This window comes from Columba livia, chromosome 6 (assembly GCF_036013475.1).
Source record: "Columba livia isolate bColLiv1 breed racing homer chromosome 6, bColLiv1.pat.W.v2, whole genome shotgun sequence".
NCBI classification, from domain to species: domain Eukaryota; kingdom Metazoa; phylum Chordata; class Aves; order Columbiformes; family Columbidae; genus Columba; species Columba livia.
The window spans coordinates 32,932,226-32,948,570 of NC_088607.1; the positions used below are offsets into that span (position 1 = coordinate 32,932,226).

A 16,345-nucleotide genomic window follows, 5' to 3' on the forward strand; every position below is an offset into this window, starting at 1 on the left:
CAGCAGTGAGGTGGGGAAACTGTGAACTCTGCCTCCTGTTTTTAACTGTCCCCTCATATATAGCTGCATAAACAAAGCCCCAGATCTGAAGGAAGCTCCTCTATAGGAAGACAGCCAAGCAGGGGCACTTTTGAAAGTGGTGTTAAAACTTTTCCCTCTCCTGCAATGCAAATGTTTGTTCTTGCAGTCTGCCTGCTCAATGTGTGGCTGCTGCTGAAATCAAACTCCAGGCAGTATGGCCTAGCACCAGAGCTTCCCGCTCCCACGAGTGACACAGGAAGGAAAGCCGGTGCGACGTTCCCTTTAACAGGCTAGGAGCAGTAAGTAAGGAATTCTTCAGTCTGAATTCAGAGCTAAGCTGTTACACAGTCCATTTAGAGAATGCAAGGTTGTACAAAGAATACTCGCCACTAGAGGACAAGTTTTATGGATGTATAGTTATAAATCTGAGGCCATTCCTCTCCAGTGTCTGTCAGCAATTAGTTTATGCCCCAACAGTTTAAAACCGGTTTAAGTTGTTATTGCCTTTCAGCTCGTTAGAGTTCTGGCATTGTGAAATGATAAGAAGAAACCCCCGGTTTTCCTTCCCTGCACCTCTGGCTTAGCTGGCGTTATTGTTTCCCCAGCTCTTCCACGCTCCTTTCCACCCACAGGGCGCTGTTTTCCCCCGTCTCCCGCACAGAGGGGGTTCCCCCGCACCAGATGGGGTTCCCCGCCGTGTCTCCGCAGTGTCCCCGCAGGCCGCACATTCGGCGGCCGCCGACCGCCACCTGGTGGGACCCCCGCGCCGTGCGGGCTCCGGCTCCAGGGCGGCTTTCCCCACCAGCGGCTGGTTCTCGCCATCCACACGTTATCGGGCTCATTCCCCGAGCCTGCCCAGAATAACGGGAAGAGCGGAATGATGTGAACACCGGGCAGAACGCAGCAATTTAGCACGAATGATAGCAGCAACAACAAAGCGGTAAGTTGTTGGTGGTCACAGGCCACGTAACCAAAGCCTGGCACGGTACATGGAAAGATTCCCACGGGCAGGGAGGGTGATCTGTATTGTTTTATACTGTACAGAACTAAAAGCTTCTGTGGTCTGTTATTGCAAAGCGTCTCACCAAGAACCAATTTTAAACATGTGGACAGACACTGACTTCTATTCGTAGGCTTTGCTTTACCACAGAAACCACTCGTCTTGGAACACAAATATATTATCTCTGTTGAATATAGCCAACATATGCTTTGCAAAAAGACATTGTAATTACCCAAGGTCTGGCTGTATCTCCACAGGAGAAACTAAAGAAGGTCAACTGGGAAGCAACATGGAGTCTCTTGAGAATCAAATCTGCAGACTGTACCACCAGTTGCCACTTAGAAAGACAACTAAATACAAAACACAGAAGTGTTGGGGTTTACATTTGGTTTTATATTCAGGGAAAAGAAGATCTTGTGACCTCTTCATCTGACCGCATTTTCAGAAACTCTGGCCCTGAACTCCTTGCTGTGCTCCTGTGAGCAGCAGCTCTTCAGCCATCTGCAGCTGCTGGTGACCTGTTCCCATGGTGGGGACCACACCCTGTCCAGGCTGCCTTTCCCACCAAAGGCTGGACAAGATGAGCTTTCAAGGTCTCTTCCAACCTGAGCTGCTCTATGGTTCTGGGAAAGCAGGCTCGCTAAACAGGTGGAGAAAAGCAAGTACAGCTGCAACACCTGATAAAATCCCTTACTGAATTGCACTAAAATACAGTGGGAAACAAAATCAGTTGGTACAACTGTTCGGCAGTAATCAGAGCGGTAAGTGTGGCTGCCACAAACCAGGTATAGGCTGGACACCATTTGCCAGACCTTTCAGCCCAAGTATGTGGCCCATGGAGTTCTACTATATAAAAAGAAGTTCACTGCTCCCTACAGACTCAGAGCGATGGCCGTCTTTACTCGCACCTCCTCTCTCTCCCATGTTTGTTTTACCAGAAGTAGCCTAAACTTACCCAGGCTTTTTGTCTTGTAATAATTTCAAGTGTTCCCTCAGGCCCATTTGCTGCAGGAGTGAAGGTATTACTGAGATCAAACAATATGAAATCCTTAGAGCTGTGAAAATACAGGATTTCCTGCCTCAGAGCTACTAAACCCTTCTCTTTAATTCCACTAAGGAAGCACAGAGCTACGATAAAACCACATGCCCTGGGACTGGAAAAAGAAGCAGGCATCTGTGTTGAGAGTGTGTTGTATTGGTATGGTTGGAAGGTACAAGAAATGTTCACTTTGAAACATAACAGTAAAAATCCCTCAGTCTATAACTTTGCTTTAGAAAGGCCCACATGTAAAATGCAACTGTGTGCAACAGGTAAAAACATGGATTTGATTTGCTGTGAGGCAAGATTTCCCAACTAGCTATGTATAGATCCTGACTTCCTTTTTAAACCCTACGAGAACAAATGGAAGACGTGCAGAGGTTAGTTTGTGTGTGCTGCGAACGCTGCAGATCATTTGCTCCCTGGTCAGAGTTTCCTAGGCTGCCCCGCTGAGATGGAAAGAAAGGAGCGTGGCGGAGGACACTGCACCAGAGGAGCCCCCTCGCCATCGAGTGCTCCCCTGCCCTCCTGGGGCACACGTACCATGGGAACGCAAAGGCGGAGAAGGAGAAGCCGCAGGGCTGCTGACAAGGCGCAGGTCAAGAGGTGGGGAGCAGGAGCACAGCGGAGAGCTGACACGCAGGCAGAGCCGGGGGCCAAGATGAGGGCACGGCAAAGGCTCGGGCTGGGGTCGCGAGAGCCACGGCAGCTCATCCAGCGCGGATGTGGGGGAGAGCGCAGGCATCCTGCGCGGGAAAGCGGCAGAACGGGCGCCCGTGGCTGTGGAAGGAGGAAGGAAGGGAAATTCCCAGTTAGGGGCGGGAAGGTTGTCAGCTGTGAGAGCAGGAGAGGGCTTGACAGGATGTCACAGGAGAGGGTACAAACAAAATTACCACCTACTGAAAAGGTCAGAGAGCATGAGAACCTAGCGCTGATCAGATGGGGGGTTGGTTTACACACACAGATCCGAGTGACTTCTGTGAAGCTGGAAGAGTAGAATAAATAGAATTTAAAACCAGATTGTTATAACCCCCTACATCTGACCTGCGTAATGGGGACCACGGTTTCACTGCCAGCATGTCCAGCAATCCAGTAACTGCTGTTTCAGCTAAACCACGTCCGCAGCCCGCCAGCCTTGCTGAAATACTATAGGCCATAGCAGCCCTTTATTGTTTGCCAATTACTAACAACAGGAAGAAAACTGCTGTGGTCATTAACAGCAGCACAGTAGATGGAGATGATGATAAGGAGCTGGAAAGGGGTGAGGGAAGGAGGGGGTGTGTGGTGAGCAGGGTGTGCAGTTTGGATGATTTTGAGACATGAGGTTTTGAAGGACAGAAAAAGAGTTTCATGGAGAGCACAGCAGATCGAGACAGAGCTTGGTCTCAATAGGAAGGTAGCAGATGACATGGTACCTCATATTCTTGTTCTGCAAGCTGACAGTCTTCCTGCACTCAAACAGCTTCAGCCGATCTCATCAGATATTTTCAGCTGTATTAACAATAGTTGAGACTGTAGACCAGAAGACAGGAAAAATATGCCCATTAATGCCTCACGGAACAGGGAAATGGTCAAGGGGAGAAACTAACCTGGAAACAAACCAGCTCCCACAAACCCCTGTGCGGTCTCAGAGGTCTGTGAAAATCCGGGGTCGTGCTGGCAGGAGCGCAAGGCAGCCCCACCGCTGCTCCCATTGCCTGGGGAGCCAGGAGCTCCGCTGCGTCCTGACACAGCCAGAAATCTTCAGGCACTGAGCAAGCTGAATTTGGTACAGTAAGTATAAAACAAAACCAAAGAACAACAAAAAACAAACAAAACCCAAAAAGACACCAGAGGTTTTTTTTTTTGCCTCATTTAGCAATATTTGGAGTAGCTGTTACCTGTAACAATTTCTTGTGCTCTGCTAACGCACGTGACTTGCAGAGCCTCTTTGAGTGACAAATGCTTTGCGGCGCTCCCCGCCACGCTCCGCTTGTGCCACGTTTTCCTTCCTCACTCGAGGGAAACCGTGCCATTGCTGCAGGCAGTTCACGAGGCCGTCCCACCCGCACCAATTCCCAAAGCTGTTTGCAAAATGCATCAGGTTGTGGGTTTATGTATTGCAAATCCAGACACATTAACCACAAATTCTTAAAACTACACACATGGTGTAACTAGCATAACGATTTACTATAGATAACCTCTAGTAACCAAACTGACTACAGGGACGCCCAGCACAGGGAGCGAGCTGTGGTACAGCCCACAGTCCCGGCCTGAACAACTGCTCTTTGTGCAGGAAAAAACAAGGGGGATATGGCATCTGCAGCAGGAATGCGAAGTTCAGCAGCCTCAACAAATTTTACAACTGTTAGAAGTACCTCTCAACTCAGGGGGAATATTTAGACTTAAGACTAAAATTCACTCATTGGAAATGTAGGCAATTTTAATAGTTTTAATAATTTAAATCCACGTACACTTTTCAAACTAACTCCAAGAGCTGGAATTCTGCTCAACTGCCTAACATTTATCATTATTAAATAGAAACAGATACAATTTTTTTTTTAAATCCATTATTTTGCTGTATGACTTGAACTGTGAAGAGCCAAGACGCTATAAAAAATTGTTCTACAGAAATTCCTTTCCCGCTTTGCCCCACGTAAGTGTTGGATTATTAAAACCAGAACAGAAGCGATGTCTCCCTGGCTCAGCCGCCTGCGCTGTGCAGTTCAGTCTCAGGCCCGGAGAGGGCAGAGTGGTGCCCAGGAACCGCAGCACAACACAACACACACACCACACACCAGGAGACAACATTTGATAAAGTCATTTTAATGGAAAATGTAAAACCCCTTTCAACTTCAATGTACAAAGCATGTGTAACACTTGCACTTTTAACAAATTAAAGCAAGCCAATGTTTTAAAAAAATACATCATTGAATGTATATATGTATATATTTACATAGCATATTAAGTTTAATATTTAGCTTTAAAAGTTCACATAAATTTTACCAAAATGAGACAATTTTTAAATAAATTACACCTTTTGAAAACGTTTAATTGTACACTGAATAGCTTCAATAAAATACTGAAGTGTCTGTATTTAATATCTACTTTATATACTTTATATTTTACAAAGTTTACAATTATTTGGCAGTAATTTTCAGATTATGACATGACTGCTGTGCGGACTCAGCAAGATCCCAAATGCAGGCAATAGCTGGTGTTGTGTCCTACTCTCACAGTAACTGTCTCAATGTAGTGAAAAATATCGGAATTATTTTAGCAAACTGTACAAGTCACATTTACATTTGATCAACAATATAGCATAGAACTTTGTCGTTTGTTTTTTTCCAAAAATAAATACATCATCTTAAATCTTTGACATTTCACAAACTTCATGTACATTATAATACAGGACAGCAGAACGCTGCGGAACTGTTTGCAAGTCTAACATGTCATCACAGTGGCTGTGATATGAAGCTCTACCGTTGCAGTGTCATTAACAAGTAAATACTATGAGGATGTTTTCTTGGCACCGATGGTTTGTGAAGCTTAAGTTAGTGTGCATACTGTTCATAGATCAGAAAAAATAACCTCCATTGGATGTTAACACAGAAAAGCAGAGCGTTTTTAGTTTTCATCCATGTCTTCCATTTCGCCTTCATGAATCTTCAAAGCTCTCACCATTTCTTTAACTGCATGATACAAGATATTTTTAACCTGCAAGACATCAGACATGTTTCAGTTAGACCTGTGACTGAGAACTTTCAAAATAACCGGCTTTAGGACAGAGCCCTAAGTAGCGGATGGAAAAAAGGACAGAAACACCCAAGGCAGTGCAAAAGGAAACACCTTTTTACACATTCTAAAATGTAACATGAAATAAATAAAGCCAGCAACTCGAGCCCTGCACAGCCCTGCTGTTCAGGCTGCTGCTCATTGTTATTCTGTGTGAACAGCAGCGAGGAAGTAGCTCCACGCACCGCTCCGCATCCCAATGAGCCCCAGCACGCCCGGCCTTCCCAACAGCTTCCAGAGCACAATTCATTTCCTACCTGCAGTTTATCATCATAATTGATTTCTTCCTTTGACAGCCTCAGCTCCTGCGTTAAGTGAAATGACTGTACAAGATGTTCTGGAGACACAAAGTCCTCAGTTACTTGAACGCAGCTGTGAAAATTTTGCACCTATCCAAAGAAACAAGAAGAGACTGATAATTAGTATTTGGGGGTTATTCTTTGGCAGAGATACCTGAGAAACGAGTGGGCCTCGAGATGTCTTAAACCACAGGCTTATCAGACGAAAGGGCGTCTTCATACACTTTACACAGAGAGCAATTAAGCATATTTGATTTATCTAAGTTAGCTTCTGGCAAAAGGCACAAACAGGCTGAACAATGCACATCTGCCTGTGCTCTGCTGTGTCTCCCCGTAGTCAGCTCTGACACAACCCCACAGTGTGACGCCGCTGCACAGCCACCCCACGCCAGCACGGAGCGGCCCCGCAGCGCCACGTCCCGCAGGCCCTGCTTCCTCGGGCCACTTGCTGCTTGTGACCTGACCACCAGCAGCTCCTGTTTGTCCTCTTCAGAGACACGCAGCATCAGGCTTTCCCCCAAAACCTTTACAAACGACACTGTTTCTTCAGCATGTCAAAAACCTCCTTTTCCCAAATTCTAACTGCTCATGAAGTCGTGCAACCTCAGTTCCGTGAACTTATGAAAGCCTGGGGGCAGGGAGGCCTTTGCCATCCCAGCAGACAAACACTCCCACCCTGCTCAGTGCTGATGAAGATCTGCATATTTTAAACTCGAGCCTAACAAAATCTAGAGATTCTTTACTGCATACTCTAAAATTTCCACCTGACACTCAAAGAAACCCTCAGGGCCTCCACAGTTGAGGACACAGCACTTCATTTAAGAATTGGGTTTTTTTCTTCAAAACCACTGCCCAAGTCTGATTTTACAAGGTTAGCTTGCCCCTCCACAGGTGAAATCCCAGAGGTGACCCCCAGCTCAGCGCCGGTGTTGTACATGGGGTTTCTCCAGCCTCGTAATCATCAAGGACAAAGCAGAGCCGCTCCCTCCTGCACATTAACCAGCAAAGAAGCCATTCCAGAGAGGAAGGGGGTTTGCTGATGCCACACTATTTGCAAACAGCAGAACGCCAGGAGCAAGGAAACAGCTGCACAAGCACCACTGTGAGGCTCCCGCTGCTGCTCGGGAATTTCCTAGAGCTTCGGCTGAAGCGTCTCTGCATAGCGCAGCCAAGCTGCTGGCTCCAGCCCCCTCTCTTCCCTCGCAGGCTTCTCACCCTTCTCAAGTTTCTACCTGCCCCTGTTTGCCTTTCCACCCCATGCAAATCCCACACTGCTCTTTCACTTCCTCCTCACCCAGACAAGGTTTTATTGATGCCCTCTCTCTCCATTGCAGGACCAGCAATATTTGTTGCCCTCAGATCGTTTGTTCTGCTGCACCTTAAACCTCCTTCCCTTCCAGGGCCTGTCTGATCAGCGTGCGAGTCTTTGGGGGAAAACAGATTTTACCTGACAGGTCTGGTACTTACCATGGGAATGCCCTGCTGACAGCCCACAGGCACTCCTATTTATAATATTTATAATCCAAGCTGATACGATGACACACACCAATAAATACGTTCAGCGAGATTCCCCGGAGGTTCAGGGATGAGGACTCGGCGCTCCTGTGACTGCGCCAGTCCCAGCTGAAGCGCAGGAAGAGCTGCTCCCCAGCGCAGGGCCCAGCAGACAGCAGCAGCATCGCCAAAGGGAGGAAAGGGCCACAGCCACACAGCCGCTCCCTCCTGTGCTTGTGTCCTGCGGGGCCAGCGGCAGCTCTGCACGGCAGCTCCCGCACCTTTATCCTACATCCCTATCAGAGCATCGCTGGCATGTCACTACCTCCAGCAGGTTATTTTACAATATAGAATCCTGCTGTTAAATCAAGACAACACCACTACAAAAAACATCGTAATTACCTGTTCTGCTATGAACAACTTTCGCACGTAGCCTGAGCAACATGTTTTAATCACCAGCTCAAGTATTTCTATCTTTTAATTGATCACTAAACTATTTTACAAATTTGGATAAGAGTCACTAAATTACAACTAGGGGGGTCATCCCCAGAGGACAGTCACACGGTGACCCCACAGCAGAGCACCAAAACCAATGAATCATTCAAAAAGAACAGAAACAAACAAGCTTTCTTTAGCTGGGCAAGTTTCCAAGGAGAGCTGAGGGCTCCTTGTTGGAAGTACCAGAGAGACAACAAGGCCCAGACGTGAGCAAACAGGGACACTTCTGTGCTCCCCTACTCATACAGCCGAGAAGAAAGGAGATACAACCCCACAATGCACCACCCACAGTACATTCAGGGAAACATCTGCAGAGGAGATCAATCCAACGCTGTGCCTACTGACAGTTCACCCCCAGGAGAGCAATTCCCTCCGCAAGAGCTACCGACAAGGCTACTCCGACCGTCACAGCTCACAGGAGATGCTCTCCCTCCACCCCGGCACCAAACAGCCTGGCTTTGCCTGCTGAAACTATCACACAAGGGGGATGTGACTGCTGGCTGCAAGTACAGAGGGAGGAGGGGGAAACATGGGAAATAATAAAAGAGAAGCAACACACAGAACCCCCTCCATGTTAGAGCAGTAAAATACTAGACCAGCACATCAGAAGCAGCGGTGTGACCAGGGCCCTAACTGGCTCTAGGATGGCAGCGTCTGAGCTGCACTGCACAGTGAGCACCGGCAGCCGGGCTGTTCCCAACTCCAGCCCTCAGCCTCATTTCCTCTGCTCCACAACACCACCAGTGAGTGCATTACAATAAAAGTTAATTTACCTCCAAATTTAGTACCAACTCTCATCCATTTTTAAAAAATTCATAATGTATATGTAAATCTGAAACACTTAATGTATAAACTTAACCTGGTATGCATTCTCGTTCAGACTTATTTTTAAGTGTTTAAATGTGCTTTGTATATATGAAGTGTTGGTGCTGATCCCTAGGGTCAGTATTTATGCATCTCTATATAGAGTACTATACACCTACATGAAAGAACATGATGCTTTCATTTCCTCCTACGTGGCAGATTCACAGGAACTTCTTAGTGAAGATGAAAAGGTTCTCAGCTTCACCCACTAAGATTTAAAAACACTGTATTATTAACTCCTTGGTGCCAGAAGCTAGAACATTACCACTTCAAAAGCAATCTGGAGTTTAAAGCTGTGGAGATAAAGATAAGAGTGGTCTTATTTTTGGTCCTTAAACCTATGAACTGCAGGGAAGCGTGGACCAGTCTCACTACTTTGTGTTTTATTTCTGTATGCCTTTATATGATGCCATGTGCTATATAAGATAAATTTCCTAGTGTGTTTGTTACTTTCTGGGGGTTCCATTTCCCCTCTTGTATCTGGGATATCTCCCCTGTTTTCAGAGATCAGAGTAAGGTTACTGGAGGATGCAATACAAACCTTCCCAACTCCGGGAGTCCTAACTGCTCCAGCCTAACAGGAGCTAATAACAACATCAGTGCCAGATGTTCCTTCACCTTTTGAAGCAATGCGAAGCCCTGGAAACACGGTACAGGGCAAGGTAACCTAAAACAACCCCAAATTTTTCACCTGGGCTTAACATACCATCATATGAAACCCATCTAAAGACTGACATAGGAGTCTAGTCTGCATAAGGTACCCGCTGCTTCCAGTGCCCCAGCAAGTGACACAGCCAGCAGACAGACCAGGGACACGACATCTGTCATCACTACAACCCCGTCATTTTTCTTCCACAGATAAAACACTGCTGCTCTGGTCACGGTGACCCAGTAAAGCCATTGCTTCCTCTCTGCCCAGCAGCAGCAGCGGCTGGAAGCTAATCTGCAGGATCAGAAACCAAATGATATCTTCTTCAGAAGGGCCTGGCCTCGCTTGCACCCGGCTGGAGATCAATGATAAGTCTTCAGCAGCGAGCTGGTTTACAACCCCTGCTGCAGGGTGGGGATGCTCCTCATTCCTCCATAGTCAGCTACCTCATTAGTGGTGCCTGACAGCTGGCAAGGCAGCGAGAAACCAGGCTCCAGTTCCTGCTGGAACAGGAAAAGGTTCATAGAGTGAAGAAATACGTCAATCTAGAACCATCTCAAAATCATGTCTAAACAACTGTGTTTTCCTCCTCTTTTCACCATGGAGAAGCAGTTTGCAAACTGTGAGGGAAACAAACAAAACCAAACCACCACCGAACACAATGAAGTAACAAACTCCACATGCTAGGAAAGGACTGAAGCTTGCCACACAAATCCACGCGGCTTCTCCTGAACTGCCCTACTGGCAGTACTTTTTCATACATAACTAAGAATTAAAGCAGCCCAGCTGCTGCAAAGGTGGTACCACTCCTCCTGACAGCCGGGAAGGCTGCTGAAGGGACAGTGATGACTCCTGCTGATTGAGGTACCGTCTGTGTAAAAAGGAACTTCATGTGGAGCAGGAAAACCACCTCCAAACCCTGTTACAGAAACACCTTGTCACACCCAAACTGCCTCTACAATTCTCCCACAGCAGAAGACAAAACTGATGACACCGGACATCTGGGTATTTTCAGCTGCTTGGGTTGCTCTCCCAGCCCTCTGGGGTGAACTTTTGGTTTAGAACAACAACAATAACAAAATACTAACCTGACTTTGCCATAACTAACACCAGTTTATTTAGAAACTTGCTAATGGAATGAAAAGTGGAAAAAAAGAGGTTAATAATACTCTGCTCATTTTTCTCTTTAACGGAAAAAAGGAACAGTATCGTTTCAAGCATTCCGGTTGGTGTATGTCAGTACTGGCTAGTCATCTATACAAACAGATGTACCTTATACATTCCTATACACCAACAACTACCAGTAAGAAAATAAAATCTAATTTGAGTACAGATGTAGTTATGTCTTTGAAAACACGTTATTTCACTGTATTTATGTTATTTAATCCTGTGTATCTTTAAACAGCTGTACATTACCTGATGAAGTGCTCCTGCTGGTAGAATAATAGCATCACCAAGAAACTGAATAACTGTACAGGTTTTTACTCCGTATTCTTCGAGAAGTCTTTGGCGAAGTTTTTTGTTCACGTACCAGCTCTGATCACGTATTGGATCGTGCTCTGGTAAAACTTCTAAGCCTTGCTCTTTTGCTATCTGTAAGTACAAAAAAGATCCCAAGTCACTTTCAAGAGAAGCTGAAATCTCTTGCTGATAAGTTGTTATTATACCTAACTTAGGAAACAACACTACTTTGTTCCCAATCAATAGCCAAGTAAGAATGTCAGCTTGAGACCCAAAAGAACCTCAAACAAACTGGGAAGTCTCACTGAGCTGAAGACACCTGCAGAATTCCTACTCTGAACTGCAGAACTTTAAAGAACTCGGCACAATAATCAATTAATAAGCACCATGCTCTCTGTGTGACTTCTTTCATCAAGAAAATAAAATCTGACCTCAAGAGTTCCTACGCTGCCAGCTCCTTTAAGCTGATGACCTTCAGTTTCAACAGACACTCAACACCACAACCGCGGCTCAGGAAAAAGCAGCAGATACAACTCAGAGTCACGCGGCCCTGGGCAACCTGCTCTAGGCAACTCTGCTGGAGCACAGAGCAGGACAAAAGGACCCCACAAGGTCCCCTTCCAATCTCAGCCACCTGAGATAAGTTATTTTCCTGCTATCCCATCAAGGAATTTGAAAAAAAATGATGGACATAGGAAAAACTGGTTTCCAACAGTCATAGACTTAACTGCAACAACCATTTCTCATCAAGTTAACCACAGGGGAACAAATATAACCCTTAATCAATTGCTAATTAATCAATCGTAGTGACTAAAGATAAAAACCACATATCCAATCCATCTGTCATGACTCAGGAGGTAATTATCTCATTAAACCCAGATTTTTCTTCATATTGACATTAAATGTACTTAATTGTGTGATGCATGGCTTGAAACTGTTCTTGTATATTATCCCCTTTCTTCTGTACTAACAAGATACTGAGATGTTATCTCTTACCAGCAGGCAAAGTGGTCCTAAGGTCTAGTCATCAATTATTCTCTGATTCAGTCTTTCAAAAACACCACCGCACCAAAATACAAGGCGGTACACAATTCACTTTGGATACCATTGTAAGCTGTGGCAGCAAATGACAAACCTTATTACACAGCGTCTTAAGTGCTTCTGTTCTAAACCTGCTACTCAGAGTTTTACAATATCCTTTAACTGCTGACTAATACTTATCATCCACCTATTCCCTTGCATTCCTGATTTTGCTCACAACTCTCACTTCCAGATGTAAGAGCCACCATCTACTTTACTAGCATCTGTTTTTTGAATGAAGAGAAAAAGTCTCGCTCTGTATTTCACAGTCTCCTGGAATTAGCTGTATTTTATCTGCTAGTGCTCATTTTTCCCCAGCGTCCAGCTGCCCCAGGACTGAAACACTGTCTGATTGTCCAAGAGAACCTTTGCTGCTCCAGTGCGCAGGCTCTCCCTGCTGGCAGCACAGCCCTTGGCCTCCAGCTGGTTATGGAACCCACAGCCAGTTAAAACTCTTCTGATGTTTTCCCCACAGTAGAAGATACTGAAGGCTTATTTTCTCCAAGCAATCACTGCAGTGATATTTTGGTACTTCTATGCTGTCTCTCAAGACTGTCTTCTAGAACTTGAAAACACGTTGAAGACAGGACACAGGAAACTGCTTCCAAGATGGTAACTCCAAATTTAATGACACTGAAGACAATCAACGGCCTAATAATGGATATTCACTCTTTGTGCTAAAGCAACAGCCTGAAAGGTTCTGATGTGGCTCAAACTTGCTCATCACATGCTGCTGAAGGAAGATCTGCACTGTAGCTAAGACTGAAGAAGTTTGCTGCCCTCGGGACATTATCCCACACCACTGCATCTTCACTAAGAGCCAAGACATTCTCTGAGCCAATGGACGTGCCACAGAGCCCCTGTGAACAGCAGTGGCTGCTGGGTTGCAAGCTCAGAGGCTTTTGCATGAGACTATTCACAAGAATTTCAGCATCTGGAAATGCCAGAATGGATCAGTGACAGAAAAACACTACCCTACAAATTATCCTTTGTATTAGAGAAGGACCAGAATGGCTCTCCATGCACCCATGAGTTCGCAGGCTACCCGTAAATCCTAAGAAGTGAACACCCACCACGTTACAGATTTTGTTGATGATGTAGCAGGTCAATAATTATTTATTTTATGTGCTGTAAAGAATTTTGCTTCCCTACATTCCTTACGCATAGCAGTGGCATTTGTGGGTTTTGCCACCCCCCTTCGATTTACCAGCTACTCAGATGATATTTGGAAAATATGTACTATAAAAATCTAACCTTTTGCAGAAACTCCCTTATCTTGTCAGCATCTTTGCCAGCATAAATGTGCCACAAAGCACCAGGTAATTCACTTGAATCTTTCAACCGCTTCCTTAAAAGATCATCCAAATCTTCCTCTTCAAACTTCTTCAGAACTCCTAAAATCCAACAAAAAAAATCTTTTTAAAGTGAGACAGAGGAAAAACTTAAAATAAACACCTTCTTTCTGTATTTCTGTGTGAGACTGACAGATAAAAGTTTGCTGAATACAACAGAAGCCCCCAGGTGATTTTTTGTTCTGTGTTTCTTATTAGGAGAACATGAATGCCGTAAAGACCTTAAAAACAACACTTGCTTGAATTTGATAGAACACATTCTCCTACTTGAAATAAACAAGCAGGGCTGACATCAAAAAATCAAAATATGGAAAAGGTATTTTCCTGCGGTCAGCAAAAGCTGTGTTCTGTGTGCTGTTTGCAGCAGGTCCCCAAGAAGCTCGAGCTCTCCCAATACACTCAGGTTTTGCTGTTATTAACTCAGTGCATACGCAAGTGAAAACAAAGCAAATAAAAGACAGCAAACCTTACTGCAGCTCTATTAGTCATACCCCAAAATCTACATTTGCCGATTATGGAGTAAGAGGACAAAAGAATATGGGGAAAGAAACAAAACTATTTCAGTGATTTAAAGACTTTCACATGAGCAATAAACCTCATACAGACGCCAAACATACACCAATTTAAGCTCTCTGGTGCTGAAAAATTACATTGCAGTCCAAATTCAATAGAGCAAACGCAGCATGTCCAGAGGGAGCAGAATAAACAGAAGGTTTGGCAAATACATCATCCTGACATAACTGTTAGAACTGCCACAGCTTCCAGAGAAAATCCTTCACCCCGCACTTTCATTAGCTCTGCCAGCCCCAGCACAGGAATGGGGGATCAATTATAGGCAACGGCAAAAAAAGTGAGAAGAGTTTGAAATATCATTTCATAACCCATGAACCGCAGCGTATTTTAAGCAGAATTAGTGCGTCTGTAAATTCTTGAAACAAAGAATCTCCCAGGTTTAAGCAAGTACTTACGGATACCCTTCATCTGCGTCAGAAGAACAGTGTCAGTTTTAAAAGCAGCAGATCATTCAGTGCCTCTACACCTCTCACAAGGTGTGAGATTTACCTGATTTGGAAAGTACTCCATTTCCTTTCGCTATGCCAACATAAACAAGGATGTTCACAACATCAGAAACTTCAATATGGAGATTTGTGGTTCCTATATCATGGTCTTTAGTAGCAGCCACACCTATGTTACAAGATGAAAATTAAGATTTATTATGTTGCATATTCACCTTCAAACAGAAACGTGCAACAGCTGAGAAGAAATTTCTGAAGGTACACCAAGAATCACAGAAAAGCACTTTATGTACAGACAGCCTTTAATATGAAAATACTGAGATCTGCAAACTACAAAGATGCTTTTTTTCACTTGCTAAACGAGAAAATGTTACTTTAACAGAGACCCTGAGCTACCTCTTAGCCCAGGTAACTGTCCCTGTGCTGCAGCTGTGTCAGAACAAAACACATTTCAGCAGAATAATCAAAGACATCTCCTGACCACTATGTTCCTTCCCAGCCTTTCAGGTTGGTCAGGGCAGAATATAAGAACAATGAATACAGAGGGTTATCAAATCAAGCATATCATTTTAATGCATGGTGGTAAGCAGAGTTCTTAAGAATCTCCAAGCAAAGAGAAAAATTAGTTTTAGTTCTAAAAGGTAAAAACATACATGCTTAAGTCAAAAGGATATTTCAGAACAGTGAGCCTTGCAGCAGTGTTGAAGTGTCATTAATGATTCAGTTCTTCAGGCCCATGCCCTGATCACTATCATTAACATGTTTATTTCAAAGGACATCTGGAGAACTTTTTAAACCAAAGCCATCATGACACAAGTTAGAACTAATTTCTTGTCCTATTACAACAATTTGTAAAACAGAATTGAACAAAACTGTTTGAAAAAGAAGCAGCTGGAAAAGGTCTCAGGGAAACAACCTTTTCTAAACAGGTTTTTGAGTGTACAGCATACAACTACAAATTATGAGAAATATGCTGAGATTTATTTATTTATTACCAGAATTACGAACACAGTAATATTTCATGAGGCATTTTGTCACAGAGATTTATTAAAGATGGGATTTGTCTTTGTGCAAAAGTACCTAATCACTTATATGCTCCGTAAGACTGTAACAGCACAAGAGAGCAAGAAATGCAGAAGCAAGTAAACTCTCATGCTGGAGGTGCATGTACTGTTGATGGGCAAGTCAGTCGAGTATTTCTCCTACACTCAGTGAACAATTATCCTCCAAGCAAGCCCAACACTGTAATGTGTGATATTCTGCACTTCTAAGGGCAGAGGAAACGGCTGCACTAAGGCACACTCACCATACGCACTGCAGAGCCTGGGTCCCAAATCTGGACGGACAAAAAATCCTGGCAGATGAGAAGCCAAGTTCAGTTTTCCTTCTGGACTACAGTATTCAGGCAAGGGTAAACTTTTTAATAAATCCTCGTATCTGGAGGAGAAAAACAAGAATGTAACTGAATTTGTGTCATTACACAGACAAAAAAAACCCAAAGCAACATGGAGATTGACTTAAGAATGTCTAATATTGAACTCAATACCTTGCTGGCATCATAGCCTTGAAATCTTCACCAGAAGGCCAGTCTTTCAGTTTTAGTAGAGCTGTTTCCCCATTTTTTATTTTCTGCCGTTCTGCAAGTAACACAGAAATTACTAAGAACTAATACACTGTAGGTGTTTTATTTTATTCAGCTAAAACATATAACCAAACTCTTAACCTGTCTATAAAGATTTCATCCATCACACAGGAGAAAATTAATTTTAAGACTCAAGAATTATACAAACCAAATTCA

The 16,345-nt window shown here is 44.3% G+C and overlaps 1 protein-coding gene across 14 annotated transcripts in view; it reads right to left on the bottom strand.

Moving 5' to 3' along the window:
- Positions 1–4,849: 4,849 nt before the first annotated feature.
- JMJD1C (jumonji domain containing 1C) overlaps positions 4,850–16,345 on the bottom strand; it is a 161,381-nt gene continuing 149,885 nt past the window's right edge. For all 14 annotated transcript variants that reach the window (XM_065068580.1, XM_065068576.1, XM_065068578.1 and 11 more), the window contains 7 exons: positions 16,094–16,184; positions 15,854–15,984; positions 14,594–14,716; positions 13,434–13,573; positions 11,055–11,231; positions 6,092–6,223; positions 4,850–5,756 (listed from right to left, as the gene is read on the bottom strand). In XM_065068580.1, coding sequence (XP_064924652.1) covers positions 5,667–5,756; positions 6,092–6,223; positions 11,055–11,231; positions 13,434–13,573; positions 14,594–14,716; positions 15,854–15,984; positions 16,094–16,184 — 884 coding nt within the window. In that variant the 3' untranslated portion in view covers positions 4,850–5,666. The remainder of the gene's footprint in view (positions 5,757–6,091; positions 6,224–11,054; positions 11,232–13,433; positions 13,574–14,593; positions 14,717–15,853; positions 15,985–16,093; positions 16,185–16,345) is intronic.